Genomic DNA, 14,290 nt, shown 5'->3' on the forward strand with positions numbered 1-14,290 from the left:
AAGTATATGGAAAGTGACCTGCAGGAATCACACCCCTCAGAACCTTACAGCTACTAATTTCATCTTATTAAAAAACAAAGAGGCCTGAAAGGTGCTTCCTTGATCTGCAAAGTAGAAGAACAAGCTCTCTATCTCTGCTGGGTCTCTTGGAACACTTCAGAAAGAACAAAAACCCCCCAGTATGAATATTCTTCTTAAATGCCTGCCTACTGATTATTGTAATGGGAATGTTTAGTTTGGCAGTGATAGATAAGGTCCTTTTGCTCCACAAGACACCTTGAATAACCAGAGGACATCAGCCACCCACTCGTGGCACGTTTTCACCATGGACAGACACGGGACTGAGATCCTGAGTCTCCAGGAGTGACTTTGTGGCTTCTTCAACTGCCTCTACTTTCCACTTGAACCCCAAATTCCCCTGCAGCCTTATGTCAGCAGGGGATTACCTTATTTTGCCCATTCGGTTTCTATAAGACAGTTGGAATAGCATCACCGTGTGTTTTTATGCTTTAATACATTTTTAGGAAGTGGAAAAGAGAAGCCAGGAGCACTTCCCAGCTCCCCTTCCCACCACGAGCTCCGTGTGGCTGCTCTGCCCTCTGCCGGAGCTGCTCAACAGGGAAGGGAATGAGGCTGGAGAAACCTTTGGAATTTGGGATCGGAAAAAGCCCGGAATTGTTCGGCACGGTGCCCGGGCTCAGCTCCCGAGGCCGGGGCTCCGCGGCCCTCCCTTAGAGCCACGTCCTGTGTGCCCGCAGGACGGCAGCCACGGCCCGCGAACGCCCGCAAAGAGCTGCAGAACCACAGGATTATCCTGTAATTGTGATTATAGGGACCTCTGGAGATCACCCTGTCCAACGCCCTGCCCAGGCAGGGTCACCTGCAGCAGGTGGCACAGGAGCGTGTCCAGGTGGGTCAGCAATGTCCCCGGAGAGGGAGACTCCAGGCCCTCCCTGGGCAGCTGTTCCGGGCTCTGCCACCCTCAGTGTGCAGAAGTTCTTCCTCAGGCTGAGCTTCTTGTGTTCAGTTTATGGCCAGTGCTCCTTGTCCTGGCACCATTCTCTTGGCATCCTTTGAGATATTTACATGCATTAATGAGATTCCCTCGCAGTCTTCTCTAGACTAAAGAGATACACACCGAAGAAGTCCGTCCATCATCCATCCATCCATCCATCCATCCATCCATCCATCCATCCATCCATCCATCCATCCATCCATCCATCCATCCTGCCGTGAAAGCAGGCTTTGCGGGGCACCTTGTGCCAAAAGAGCACCCTCTCCTCCCTGCAGGCTGGATCAATCTCCATTCCCCCTCGAGCCCCCCACACGGCGCGTCCCTCGCTGTCCCCCCCGGCGTCTCCCCGCCGCTCTCCCCACACGCATGCACGGCAGCGCAGGACTACATTTCCCGGCATGCCCCAGGGGGCGGTCCGCGAACGTGGCAGGGCGCGGCGGGAGAGGAGGGGAGCGGGACAGGGACAGAGACACGGCCATGGATGGGGGCGAGGGGCGGCCGCAGCCCCACCTGGCCGCGTTGGTGCTGGCGCGGGGCGGCAGCAAAGGGATCCCGCTGAAGAACATCAAGCTGCTGGCGGGGGTGCCGCTCATCGGCTGGGTGCTGCGCGCCGCCATCGATGCCGGCGTCTTCCACAGGTGCGCATGCGCCGCCCCCCTGCGCCTCCCCTGCCCCCGGCGGGTTCGGGTTTGGGGTGGACGGGCCGGGGGGGCTCTGGTTCGGGATGGACGGGGGACCGTGGCCCAGGGAGGGGCTGGGGAAAGCTGCTGCTTCGTCAAAAGGCTCTTAGGGATGACTGTCAGTGTCTGCAGGGAGGGCTCAGAGCAGGGACCTGGCTCTGCTCCGTGGGGCCCAGCAATGGGACAGGAGAAGCGTCAGGAGCTAATGCCCAGCAAGTTCCACCTGGACTGGAGGAAGAGCTTCTTTACTGGAACAGGCTGCCCTGGGAGAATGTGGAGTCTCCCTCGGTGGACATACTCAAAAGCTGCCGGGATGAAATCCTGTGGAACCTGCTGGAGCAGGGAGGTGGGAGCAGCTGACCCGCTGTGGTCCCTTGCAGCCCGACCCATGCTGTGACTCTGCCACTGAGGCAGGATCGATCCTCACTTGGGACAAGGGGGTGCAGTTACTGTGGCGCCGGGTTAAGGGTCAGGCAGGGCAAGCACCCTGTCAAGAACTCAGCTGTCCCTTCCTGCTGAGGGTGAGCAGCAGAGGAATGGAGAAATTAAAGTCTTACACAGTAAATTGAAATTAAAGTTTTTCTGATGCGTGGTTCGGTGGCCACGAGCTGGTGATGTTGTAAATATTGATGGGTTTACTTCATTAAGACATCTGCATTAAATGGGACTGCCAGGCTGGAGGTGATCTCCTGTGAACTGCTGAAAGCACAGGATGACTTTATTTCATTGTCATCTGGGTACTCAGGACAGCGTGCACTGAGCTTGGCATCTCCAAGGATGGAGATCCCACAGCCCTTCTGTTCCTTTCACTGTGCTCACCCAGAAAAATTTTCCTTATTTCCTCTCTCCATGCCCAGCAGTGAAATCACCTCCTTGCTGAGATGTCTCTTTCAGCATCTCCTGGCATATGTGTGCTCCCATTCCCAGTCATCGTGCTGGCTCCTGCTGAGCTTGCTCCCATTTTTCCTTTTTGGTATCAGGCAGCCCACAGCTGGACCCAGCACATCAGAAGCAGTCTCACTCAAATGTCAAGTTAAAGGAGATAATCTTTTGTGCCCATGTGACACAGAAGAGAAGCCCAGATTGTGGCCAAGTGCCTGAAACTTTGGAAGCAATAATTAGAGCTAGATAGAAACATGTGTGTTGTTGGTGTTGAGAGTAGAGGCATTACAGATTTCTCTGCAGGAGCGAGACTGAGGATTTTCTACACATTTGCTGGTAATTAAAGCCATGGTTAGGATGTGCTCGGTGTGTAGCACTCTTAGGGGCAAGTTCCCGGTGCAAACCTGCTGCATAATGCTCAGAACAAGTCGAGGAGAAATGTAGCCCAGCTAGATCCAGAGCACTGTATCTCATAGCTGCTCTGTCATTATCTGGCCTGGAAAACCTTTCTTGCTGTATCTGAAAAGTAGAGGATGCAGCACTCTGTTTTATTTTTAATAAAGAAACAGACAAGAACATTTCTGGTTACTGAGGTTACTGATAATTTTTTAATGATTGTGAATCTGTACTGCTGAATTACCTTCTGTGGCTTCTCTTTGGCATCTGAATTTTCCCAACAGGAAGCCAGTCAGGGTTGTGCAGCCTGGCTTTGAGGCATGGCAGGTGCAGTAGGTGGACATGCACCAGGTTTGCCTTGTCACCTATGGAACAGCTGTGCAAGGTACCTGTTACACAGCAGAACTCTCCTGGTTGAATGGGGAATGTGTATTTAAGTTCACCATCCCAAAGCAGTTTCTGGAAAACACCTCTTGTGTGTTTGTTCTCAGGGTGTGACTTGACATTGCTGTTGCTGTCACACATATTTTTCTGCTGATGATCCCACAATGTCTTTGGGGGAAGAAATGTAACTGCAGCACCATTTGCTTTGGACAGTGCATTGAGAATGCCACATTGCTGGGAGAGGAAGGGTGACTTTTCATAGCTTTTGTTTTTATACCTCTCATGCTTTTTTGTCATCACGATGACAGCAGTGGCTTCACACTTGCTCAGTGTTTGTCATCACATGATACTCAGAATTAGCCCTTCCTTGTGTAAATGTTTATTTTCCCTGAACGATTGCAATCTTGCTTTACCAGTACTGGAAGTTTTCTGTGCCAAAACATATGGAACTTGAACGGCTCCTTCTCTGGGAGTGTATGGAGGCCAGTTAACACATTTTAACACACTTGTAGCATAAGCTAATCTTTTAACTTTGGGCAGTTTTACTTGTAAACTAAACTCTTACATGATTCTGAATGCCACATCCAACGCATTCACAATTCACAGATTTGTTAACATGCCTAACAAATTCTTTGTGCTGACACTGGATTTTTGTGGTAACACTTCTAAATTTTATACTGCTTAAGCTTCCTGCATGAAATGCAACTCAAGATTCAGATTTTACACTCTGCTGTTTTTTATCCCCATTGTTAAAAGCTGCTAGTTGGACTGACTGGGATAGTTTTATTAATACAAACACAAGAATTAGTTCCTTCTATTGCAAGTTTTAGTACAGACATAAACAAGTTGGGGCTTTTTTCAGGTTAAATTGCAACAGGCAAGTCAATAATGATTTATTCCTTATATTAATTTCTGTCATTGTCTGCCAACAGCATATGGGTTTCCACAGACCACGACGAGATCGAGAAGGTTGCGAAGCAGTTTGGTGCTCAGGTCCATCGCAGGAGCCCTGAAGTCTCTCAAGACTCCTCCACTTCCCTAGAAGCCATCACAGAGTTTCTCAATCATCATCGTGGTAAATCAGGAATGAAATATGCTGAGCTTTTATATTGTAGTCCCAGAGGGATGATGCACTTAGTATTTAGAAAAATAAGTAAAGTAAAACACTGAGTAAATAAAAGCCAGAAAGATTCAGATTCTCCTTTTTTTTTTTTTTTTGGTGTGTGGTACTTACTCATACCATACTTTGCAGTTGTGTGTTAGTAAGGGTGTGAATTGTTTCATAAATGTCTCTTTGTTTTTCTTTAGAGGTTGATATTGTAGGAAATATTCAAGCAACATCTCCCTGTTTACATCCCAGTGACCTTATAAAAGTGGCAGACATGATCCAGAAGGAAGGCTTTGATTCTGTCTTCTCTGTTGTGAGGAGGCATCAATTCAGATGGAGTGAGGTAAAGAAAGGAGGTAATATTTAGATGTTTCTGGTTACAGTTATACTTCACTTTTTTTTTCCAAATTCTTGCTTTTCATACCTGTCCTATTTCAGGAAGTGATGTCTGAAGCATAGACTGAATTCTCTCCAAGAGATTTGAGATGGCTTAAAAATTCCTTCCAAGCACTGGTGTCTTGATATTACTGAGCATTGCTCAGCCTTTCTGTAACTGTTTTGTAGAAATTAAAGTTATATTAAAATTATATTAGCTTGTCTAAGCTGAAGATACAGTTCCAGAAAAAACCTTACATGTTAACTGCTTCCTAGTGGATATTCATGGGTATTCAGACACTACTCTGAGGTCCTAACTACAAAACTGTTTGTTCTTGCTATGCAGTAGCTGACAAATGACAAAAATGTGAGATAAAATCTTGGTGAGAATGGGATGACAATCTCTTGGCCTGCAGACTTAGGTTTTGTTTCATCCTGATAATTTGGCTGCTGACTTATGTCACGTTGCAAAATGCCTTTGAGTCATGAGTACTTACTGAGCTCATGTTGGTTAGCTCATCCAGAAAAATGTGACTGGTTTTTCCCGGAGAAAATATGGCCCTTAGCTACAGTGGCCAAGATAACCAAAGACTGACATTTTACAAATAAAATTGCACCTTCCTTTAGCTATAAAGCACTTTTTGTCCTGGTACAAAGAGCTATTCCACACATTTTGTATGTTGGCTTTGTTTCTGTGGTTAAAGCAGAAATGTTTTCATTTTTTAAAAATGGCTATTTCAGGTACTCTCACACTGGAGTTTTGGTGTTTTTTCTAGTTTGTTCTTTTTTTTAATTAAAGTTACTCAGGCATTACAGTTATTTTGTTGAGATATAAATTGCTTCATATGAAATTTTTTTTGAGAGTTTAGAAAGCATCATGCTGTAAAAGAGCATGTGTAATAAATGAGGCTTGATCTTAGAGATAAGATGAAATAAAAGTTAAGCCTTTGTTTAGAGTAAACACTTGAACATTGTCATTGTTCCCCATAAGAGGAGAAATAAGTGATGCTTTTTGTTTGTGCAGTATAAGAGGAATATCAAAAGCATGGGTGGCAATTTCAGGATTCTGTGGATTGCAGTTTAGCAAGCCACATACACATCTTGAGGTGCTGGAAGGGACAAATGTGAGAGTGAATCTCATGTGGATCTGCCATGTGGGTTCCTGAAGTGCTTGTGTCCCAGAAGCAGATTGTTAAATAAGAAAGCCTCGAGGCCTACCTAAAAAAAGAAGTAATTCTTCTGCACAAAATGACATCCAAACGTTTTTAATGTGGTGAGAGATAAGGAATTATTCAGCTGCAAGGACTGAGGAGAGCTGGAAACAGATTGTGCCAACATGAGCAGCTTAAGGATAAATGCAAATGGCCTTTAGGGTGTGTGGTGTTTCAGGTGACAGTGATTCACAGCAGCATTATACAATAGTTTTTCTTCTTTTTATTTTTCCATGCAGCTTTAGAGTACTGATTATGCAAAAAGAATTTCATGTTTTTTTTTTTTTTTGTGTGTAGCTCTGTTGTTCCTTCTGCATTAAGGTTTAATATTGATAGACCCTCAAAGAGAAAGGTGTCTCTCTGTGACTGGAAATGTTTACTTCAGTGAGCACAAAGCTTTAGCTGGTTATGAAACACAAGGGGTGTGTGTATCTACTAAAGCCTCAGGATGTTTTGGGTGTTTGAGAATGCCCTCTAACTTTCTTGTGGTTACTGGATCATGAAACCTGGTGAATTTTAGCTTCTTTGTACATCTGGATTGAAGGGACTTAAGGACAAAAGTCACTGATCCTTGATTTGGTTTCTGGTGCATATACAATTGTCATTGGTAATAATGTGGGATCTTTTGGGATGGTGTTTGTGCAGACAGCTGTTTGTTTATTTGGGGACACTTATGAAGAGTTAATGCATATCCTTAAATATGATGTATTTTGGGGAAGTCCCAAGAGGTTTTCACAGGCAAAAATTATTCACATATGCTCTTTTTTCACCTTCCAGATTTCAAGCTGGTCCTTTCAGGTATCAGAGTGCATTCAGGCATTCCCATGTGCAATAAGAGTTGGAGTACAGGAATAGTATTTCTTTCATATTGGCAAGGACAGTCTGGTAGAATGTCCCTCCTACTCCTTGTGGGAATGAGTTTTGAAGCAAATAACCTCTTGGGGATTTGTTGTTGTTTCTGTTTGGTTGGTTTGGGTTTTTTTTCTAAAGTGGTAATGAAAAGTTTCCTTTTTCACTGCTAGACATACAGAGTAGTCCTCCAATTTATCCACAGTTCCAAAAAGAGAAGCAATTCAGTGATTCCTCTGAGAAGTTGTGGATTCTGTATCCCTAGAAGTGTTCCAGGCTGGGTTGGATGGGGCTCTGAGCAACCTGGGATAGTGAAAGGTGTTCCCTGCCCATGGCAAGGGGTAGGAACTGGATCATCTTTAACATCCCTTCCAACTCAAATCAGTCTGTGATTCTTTATAAAGTTAAGCAGAAGGAGGCAATAAATGAGAGAAGTTGGTGACTGAATTATACCCTTAATTTTTCAACAGAAAGTTATTTAGGTTGTTAAGTGACTCTGAACAGGAATTATTTAAGGCTTTTGCTTTAATTGTTTTCCTCTGTTAACAGAAAACAAGATGACAGAACCCCAAAACCTGAATCCAGCAAAGCGGTACCGGAGGCAAGACTGGCCTGGGGAGCTCTATGAAAATGGCTCATTTTATTTTGCCAAGAGGCATCTGATTGAGAAAGGCTACTTGCAGGTTAGTGCTTCTGGTTTTTCATGCTCTTCAGAATAATACATCTACTCTTGCTGTAGAGGGTTCTGAATTCAATAATCTGTTTTGATTTCTGATTTAGTCAGTATGAAATAGCACTCTGACCTCAAAACAGTTTGCTAATTATTTGTATCTTAGCAGAGCTAGTTATAGCTAGGGCAGTTCCAGTAAACAGCATCCTCCACAGCAAATAAATTTATGCAAATAAATGTCTTATATAGCTTTAACCTTAAACCAATACAATACTGAGTTGAGCTTTGCAGGAGTTCACCAGTGTATCTTAGAATTCATTTTAGTGCCACTAAAGGTGTGAAACTGAGCTTCATGTCAGAGCCTTGTCATAATCGGCAAATTTCTATATTCAGCCAGTTTCATCTTATGCCAATTTTTGTACTGTAACTTTAACAGTCTTTTTCCCTTTCCTGATGTTTACATCCCAATGTAGTGGTGCAGAACAACACTGTGGTGTGGTGGATATATTTCCCTTGGAAATTAAGTAACAGTAAGCAAATAATAAAATAGTCTTCCTAAGCAAATGCTGCAGGTATTACTATTTTGCTGATTAAAAGAGCTAGTAAAATTAGTGTGATGTAATTGCTATAATGCACAACATCTTGCACACTTTCTCTAGTTGTAAAATGGAAATAGTTATTAACTATTTCTTCAATAGTTACTAACTGTTCCTTCAAATGGTTCTGTGTCACTGGCAAAAACATAATTGATGGTTCACTTTTATATAAGCTATGGTGGCCACTCTATAACCAAAGGCACTTGGCTTTCATTGCATGGTGCTAAATTGTAGAGTTTTGTGTTTGTGTTGACCCAAGCATAAAATTTGAGTGGATTTTATTTCCTTCAGGGTGGTAAAATGGCCTACTATGAAATGCGTGCAGAGCACAGTGTGGATATTGACATAGACATTGACTGGCCTATTGCAGAGCAGAGAGTGTTGAGGTAAAAGCACTTTTTATTCCCTTATTTCTTTGGTGCTGCTTGCTTCAAAGTGTAGTCATGAGAATTCATAATGCATGGAATGTAAGCAATGGAGATCAAAGATAATTGGGCAGCTTTATTTCTGCCCAGGATTTTTTCCTTTCTCCATTGAAATCAACTGAATTACCTTTGTTACATGGTGGGATTTTGGTAGTTTGATTTTTTCCTTAAAGTTCAGCTTGGGGAAGAGTGTAAGCCCTACTATACCTCAGCAATGTGTTACCATCATCTCTGGCTTGCCCAGGTGAGGTGCCCCAGATTTCCATGCTCCAGACCACTATAACTAATGCCTGGGAATGGGAATGTTTGTGTATAGGGCATGAGCTGATTCCACCTCACTAGCTGCCTTGTCTTTGCAGCTGCTCTAAGGAAATAATGGGTGGGAATGGAGTATCTTTTCTGTGCATTTTTCATCCTAATTTTTAAATGGATGACATAAATAAGCTGTCTTTTGGATAGTTCTGTTTGTTTCTTTGAAGAGGGACAATATAGTTGGAGAGTGATGATCACGAGAAAAAACATTAGAAAAGAACAATTTCAAAGCTGATTCTTCTGTCTGAAGGTTACAGTTGTATGGGAAATACTTGGGGTTTTGAAGTGTGCAAAAACTTCTATCCTGAAATGATAATTTCTTTGTTTAGCTTTGGATATTTTGGCAAAGAGCCACTAAAAGAGGTGAAGCTCTTGGTTTGCAGCATTGATGGATGTCTGACCAATGGTCGCATTTATGTGACAGAAGATCACAAGGAAATGGTCTCCTACGATTACAGAGATATTGTTGGCATTGATCTGTTGAACAAAAGAGGAATCCAGGTGAGTGCTGTTCTGAAGAGTGAGCCTTCATGTCTCATGTAACCTGCACATTAAAAGATTCTAAAAAAATATATTCTTGCAGCATAGAAGTTGAAGTTTCTTCACAGTGCTTGTGGTCAAGCAGCATAATATATTGGTTGGGACAAATGTTATCCTCAGAAGCCTCAGACGAAAACAAGAGTTTTGAAAAAGTTCTCAAGCACAGTAATTAGAGCATCTCTCTCCATTTCACAGAATCAGAGAATGGCCTGGGTTGAACCATCTTGTTCCATCCCCCTGCCACGGGCAGGGACACCTTCCACTGTCCCAGGTTGCTCAGAGCCCCATCCAGCCTGGCCTTGGACACTGCCAGGGATCCAGGGGCAGCCACAGCTTCTCTGGGCACCCTGTGCCAGGGCCTCAAAACCCTCACAGGGCACAATTTCTTCCTCATATCCAGTCTAATCCTCCCCTCTTACACTTTGGAGCCATTCCCCCTTGTCCTGTCACTCCAGGCTCTTGTCAAGAGTCTCTCTCCATCTTTCCTGTGGGCACCCTGCAGGCACTGGGAGGCCACAGTGAGGTCACCCCAGAGCCCACTCCTGTGAAATGGAGTAGATGTTTTTTCAACAGTCCCTCAGCTTCATTTTCTAGAAAGCCAGAGGGGTAGGAAGCTTGTAATCACTGTTTTGTTGCCTGTTGGAGCCTATTTCCATACCTTCTTTGACTTGGAATGTTTCATGAAAAATCTCTAGGCCTTTGTGCTGCACTTTATTTATTTGTAGTATATGTTACTGATACAGTCCTGCCTTTTGTTCCTCTTCTCTTCATCCTGTACTTAAAATGAGTGTCAAGCATTCATTTGTATTTAAAAGCAATTAGGGAAGATAAGCTTGTCTACATCTTTGACAGAAAACCTGAAGGATTTGCGTCTGAGATTTCTAAAAATCCTGCTGCAATTATCTTCTGGTTTTAGCTTACCTTGTGCACCATTCCTGAAATTTCGAATTTGGAATGAACTTCCAGAGATAATGTGCTGTGCTGCTTCAGTCTGTGTGGTGTTGGTTTGATGCTCTGAAATGGTGCTATAAATAAAGTTAAGTTATTAAGTAGAGGGGCCAAGGAAAAAACTTCATGTTCTACTTTGGCAAACATTTCAGAAATCTTTCTTGGAAATTCTGTCATTCCACATTGTGACTTAATTAGATCATACTACACTAGATAGTCACCATGCAACCATACTGTGATATTTAGAATTTTATTTAGTACATGTTGCATTTAAAAAGACAAATGTAAATTATTTTTGAACATCAGGGAGGGCTGCAGAAAGGTCTTTCACCTTCCTAAAGGAACCTCAAGACTCTGGTTTTGGATGCTAATCACTTCTGCTCTGAGTTTTGAAAATCAATCATTCACTGCTTTTCCAGAGAGAGCTTCTACAAGCAAAACTTGCTTTTTTTTGTAATAGTAAATCAACTTATATGTCTTATTTCTTTGGTGTAGAACTTACTCTAATTTTATTTCTGTAGGTCCGACTCATCTCTGACAGGGATTGTTCAAAAACACTGTCAGCCATGCAGCTGGGATGTGTAGCAAAAGTCAGTGTAACAAATAAACTACAGGTTCTGAAGGACTGGCAGGAGGACATGGGTTTGAGCTGGAAAGAGGTGGCTTACTTAGGTCAGTTCCTTTTCTTTGGTTTATTTAATTTAAATAGCATAGACAAATGGAATCATTGTACTGCTGCTGAGCTTCAAACCACTTTTCTCTTTGTAAATATACTGAATTTAATGGGATTGCTGTGCACATTGCAGCACACGATCACCAAAAGTAGGTATTTCAAGGCCTGTTAGGGTACAATCTAAATGTTATAGACAGTAATGAATCTGTGTAATTTGGTAAGGGAAGTCTTCACTGTTTTTCCAGTGGGCTACAGGAAAGCTTTTGTTTTTAGGAAACATTTTGATATCAAAATGTTGATAAGTATACACTTTGAGCTGACAGTTTTGAACTCATTGTAGTTGATTTCAGGGGGATTTGGTATAGATTATGTTCTGAAATGATAGTCAGAAATGGACAGAATTAGAACTGAAAGCCATGTGCTTCTGTGCTAAACTGTATTTCAGAGACAGGCTAAGTGAGGAGTCCTGCCAATGCTTATTCAGCTGCTCACATAATTTTACTGCTCTTAAAAGTAGCATTCTCTTGCCTGAATATTGTGAAGTGTGATTATCATTTATATGGATCACCATGATTTTCCAGCACCTGACTTGCATATGCAAAGTGCTGTTGAGCTGCTGAGATGAACATTGTGACCAAAAGAAAAAAAATTCAAAAATCAGATCACTGCATACCCAGAGAAACACTGAGAAAAATACTGATTCTTTCCCTTGTGTGATATTTGGCCTTGCCTTCATCCTCCTCCCCAGGAAATGAGGAGTCTGACGTGGAGTGCCTGAAGCAGGCAGGCATGAGTGCTGTGCCTGCTGATGCCTGTGCTGCTGCCCAGAAGGCTGCTGGTTACATCTGTAAGAGCAGAGGTGGCTGCGGAGCTGTGCGCGAGTTTGCAGAACACATTTTCCTGCTCTTAGAGAAAGTGAACTCTGCAAGGAAGCAGCTGGAAGAAATCAGCTCAGCAGGAAAGGAAATGGGGAGAAATGAGAACAGCAGGAAAGGAAATAAGGAACTGATGGAAAAAGAGTAACGCCGTTGGTCAGTCCTGCCTTTCTTCCTCAGTACATCCATATCCCAAAGGAATGCTTACCTTTCAAATTTTACAGCACAGTAGAGTTAAAAAGGTGTCTCCCCCTAATTGCAGGTCCCACATTCATGATTATATGCTGAAAATATGATCACATCCATGATGATTTTAAAAGCCATTTAAGTGCAATGGGAGGAATGCTACAAGAGAGAGTGCCCTGTAAATCTGCTCTTAATCATCACACCTGTCCTACAGGAATGACACCTCTTTATTTCATAATCTGAATGTTTTCAGGGATCAATGATTTTGCATGACTTGAAGATTTGTAATTCAGGCTTAAAAACCCCAAAACTTCTGTCAGTTTTGCTCATGTGGTTTGCATTTCTTTTATCAAATGCATGATGTTGTGGTTGTCTGATTGCATTTTACAAGCTTTGTCCTTAGCTAGGAAGAGTTTTAACATGAGCTGGAGAGATCAGATGTAAAATACTTATCAATAAAACTTCCTCCTCTATTTTTAAAATACAGCTCAGTTACTGTAAAACAAGTTAAAATTCGTTTAAAAAAGCACTTTAACATGTGTTCAGTTTGAAGCTCATAAATAATTAAATCACATTTGGAATTGTGCCTCTTGGAATTTGTTTTGGGTTTTATTGAAGTGCCTAAATGAATATTTTGCCAAATTTGGAGTTAAATTTCCCATTGTCTTTGAGATCTTTGCAGAAACTCAGTTTCTTTCTATGAAGACTATATTGGAACCTCAAAAGAATTAAAGCCAAATAAAAGTCTTTAGGTTTATTGTATGGAAAAGTAGCTGCTGTTAAAGAAAAAACAAAACCAAACTATAGTTGATGTGGGTTTACATAAAATATATATACAGACTACTTTTAGCATGTTAAAACTGGTTTACATGCTTGTATTTATTGAAAATAGGAATTGTATTGTACATTACAAATACAATAGTATATATCAGAGTTAAGTTCTGGTTTGGGTTATGCTAAAAAATGAAAATACCCATGGTACACTGGCAATTACAAGGGAGGTGAATGATAATGGCTTGTCATTTTATTTTGTTTCTCTGCTAAATTTTGCATTGTATAAATAGTTATACTCCCAGTATATCACCTGATATGCTGGCCTCTGATAAACTTTGTGTTTACTTCCTTTCAGAAAGCAAAATGTTGAACTAAAATGGTTTACTGCCTATCTACAGTTAACAGATAAAATTTTTATTGTACTAATCAGCTCTAAGTTACCTAAATTTAAGTGTCTCAGTCACGTTTTAAGGTTCTGCGCTGGATAAATCCCGTGGACTTTGACAAGAGGGGAGCCACATTTTGGACATCAATGTTTTCATTTTGATGAATTCATGGTATAATCTTACATTGGAAAGAATATGAAGGATAAAAGAGCTCTAGAGACTGTTTACCAAAAAAAGATATGGGATATGCAGGATGTGCTTCCTAAAAGGTTCAGATTTGTATTGCCCACACTGTAGTGGAAAATCTAATTATAGGGTAGGAGCAGGGATGCCTTAATTACTCCTCTTGATTTTATAGAAGAAGCCTCAATCATATGAAGGATTTAGGGGTCAGAGAGGCAGAGACAGTGAGGGTAACTCTGTCACCTTAGAGGTGAAATACCAAGTTCCAGGAAAGGTCCAAATGTGTAGAATATTTTCCCAAGTTCTGTTCCAGTACATGTGACACCACAACTGCCTTTGATTAGAGGGATATTACTCATTCAGAGTAGATTTCAATGGTCAGTTTTGTTATTCTGGGATAATTCTGAGATCATCTTTTGGCCCTGTGAGCTCTTGGTTTTTTGCTTCAATTCACCTAGGTTATTTCAAAGAAGATCTTAGGTAATGTAGGCTGTTCTGTCATGATTATGTGAAATGGAAAAACAGGAAACTATGTAAATATTTGTAGTAAGCTATTATGAAAAAGTGGCTGATTACATCAGATTTTAAATAAACAGCTTTCTTTAGTCTTCTAAGTAGAGAATGGTTATGGGCTGGCTTGTGGTGAGTTTCTGTACTGCAAATCATACACTCCCAAGTTCATGTGCCACACAAATGATTTATGATGGCAAAGGTGGACAGATTTAGTGCCCAAATTAACCCTTCACACCTTCACCCACTTCTGACTGTCATTATTTATTTTTATCTGGTTTTTTTCCTATTCAGTTTATCTTCCTCTCCAGT

The 14,290-nt window shown here is 41.9% G+C and overlaps 1 protein-coding gene across 1 annotated transcript; it reads left to right on the forward strand.

The window, feature by feature from the left end:
- The first annotated feature begins 1,440 nt into the window (after positions 1-1,440).
- CMAS (cytidine monophosphate N-acetylneuraminic acid synthetase) lies at positions 1,441-14,082 on the forward strand. Its single transcript, XM_058022040.1, has 8 exons — positions 1,441-1,653; positions 4,290-4,432; positions 4,666-4,821; positions 7,450-7,583; positions 8,458-8,552; positions 9,233-9,404; positions 10,913-11,063; positions 11,813-14,082. The coding sequence occupies exons 1-8, from the start codon at positions 1,493-1,495 to the stop codon at positions 12,085-12,087; spliced, it is 1,287 nt and encodes a 428-aa protein (XP_057878023.1). The 5' UTR covers positions 1,441-1,492; the 3' UTR covers positions 12,088-14,082.
- Positions 14,083-14,290: the final 208 nt, after the last annotated feature.

This window comes from Melospiza georgiana, chromosome 4 (assembly GCF_028018845.1).
Source record: "Melospiza georgiana isolate bMelGeo1 chromosome 4, bMelGeo1.pri, whole genome shotgun sequence".
Lineage (NCBI taxonomy): Eukaryota > Metazoa > Chordata > Aves > Passeriformes > Passerellidae > Melospiza > Melospiza georgiana.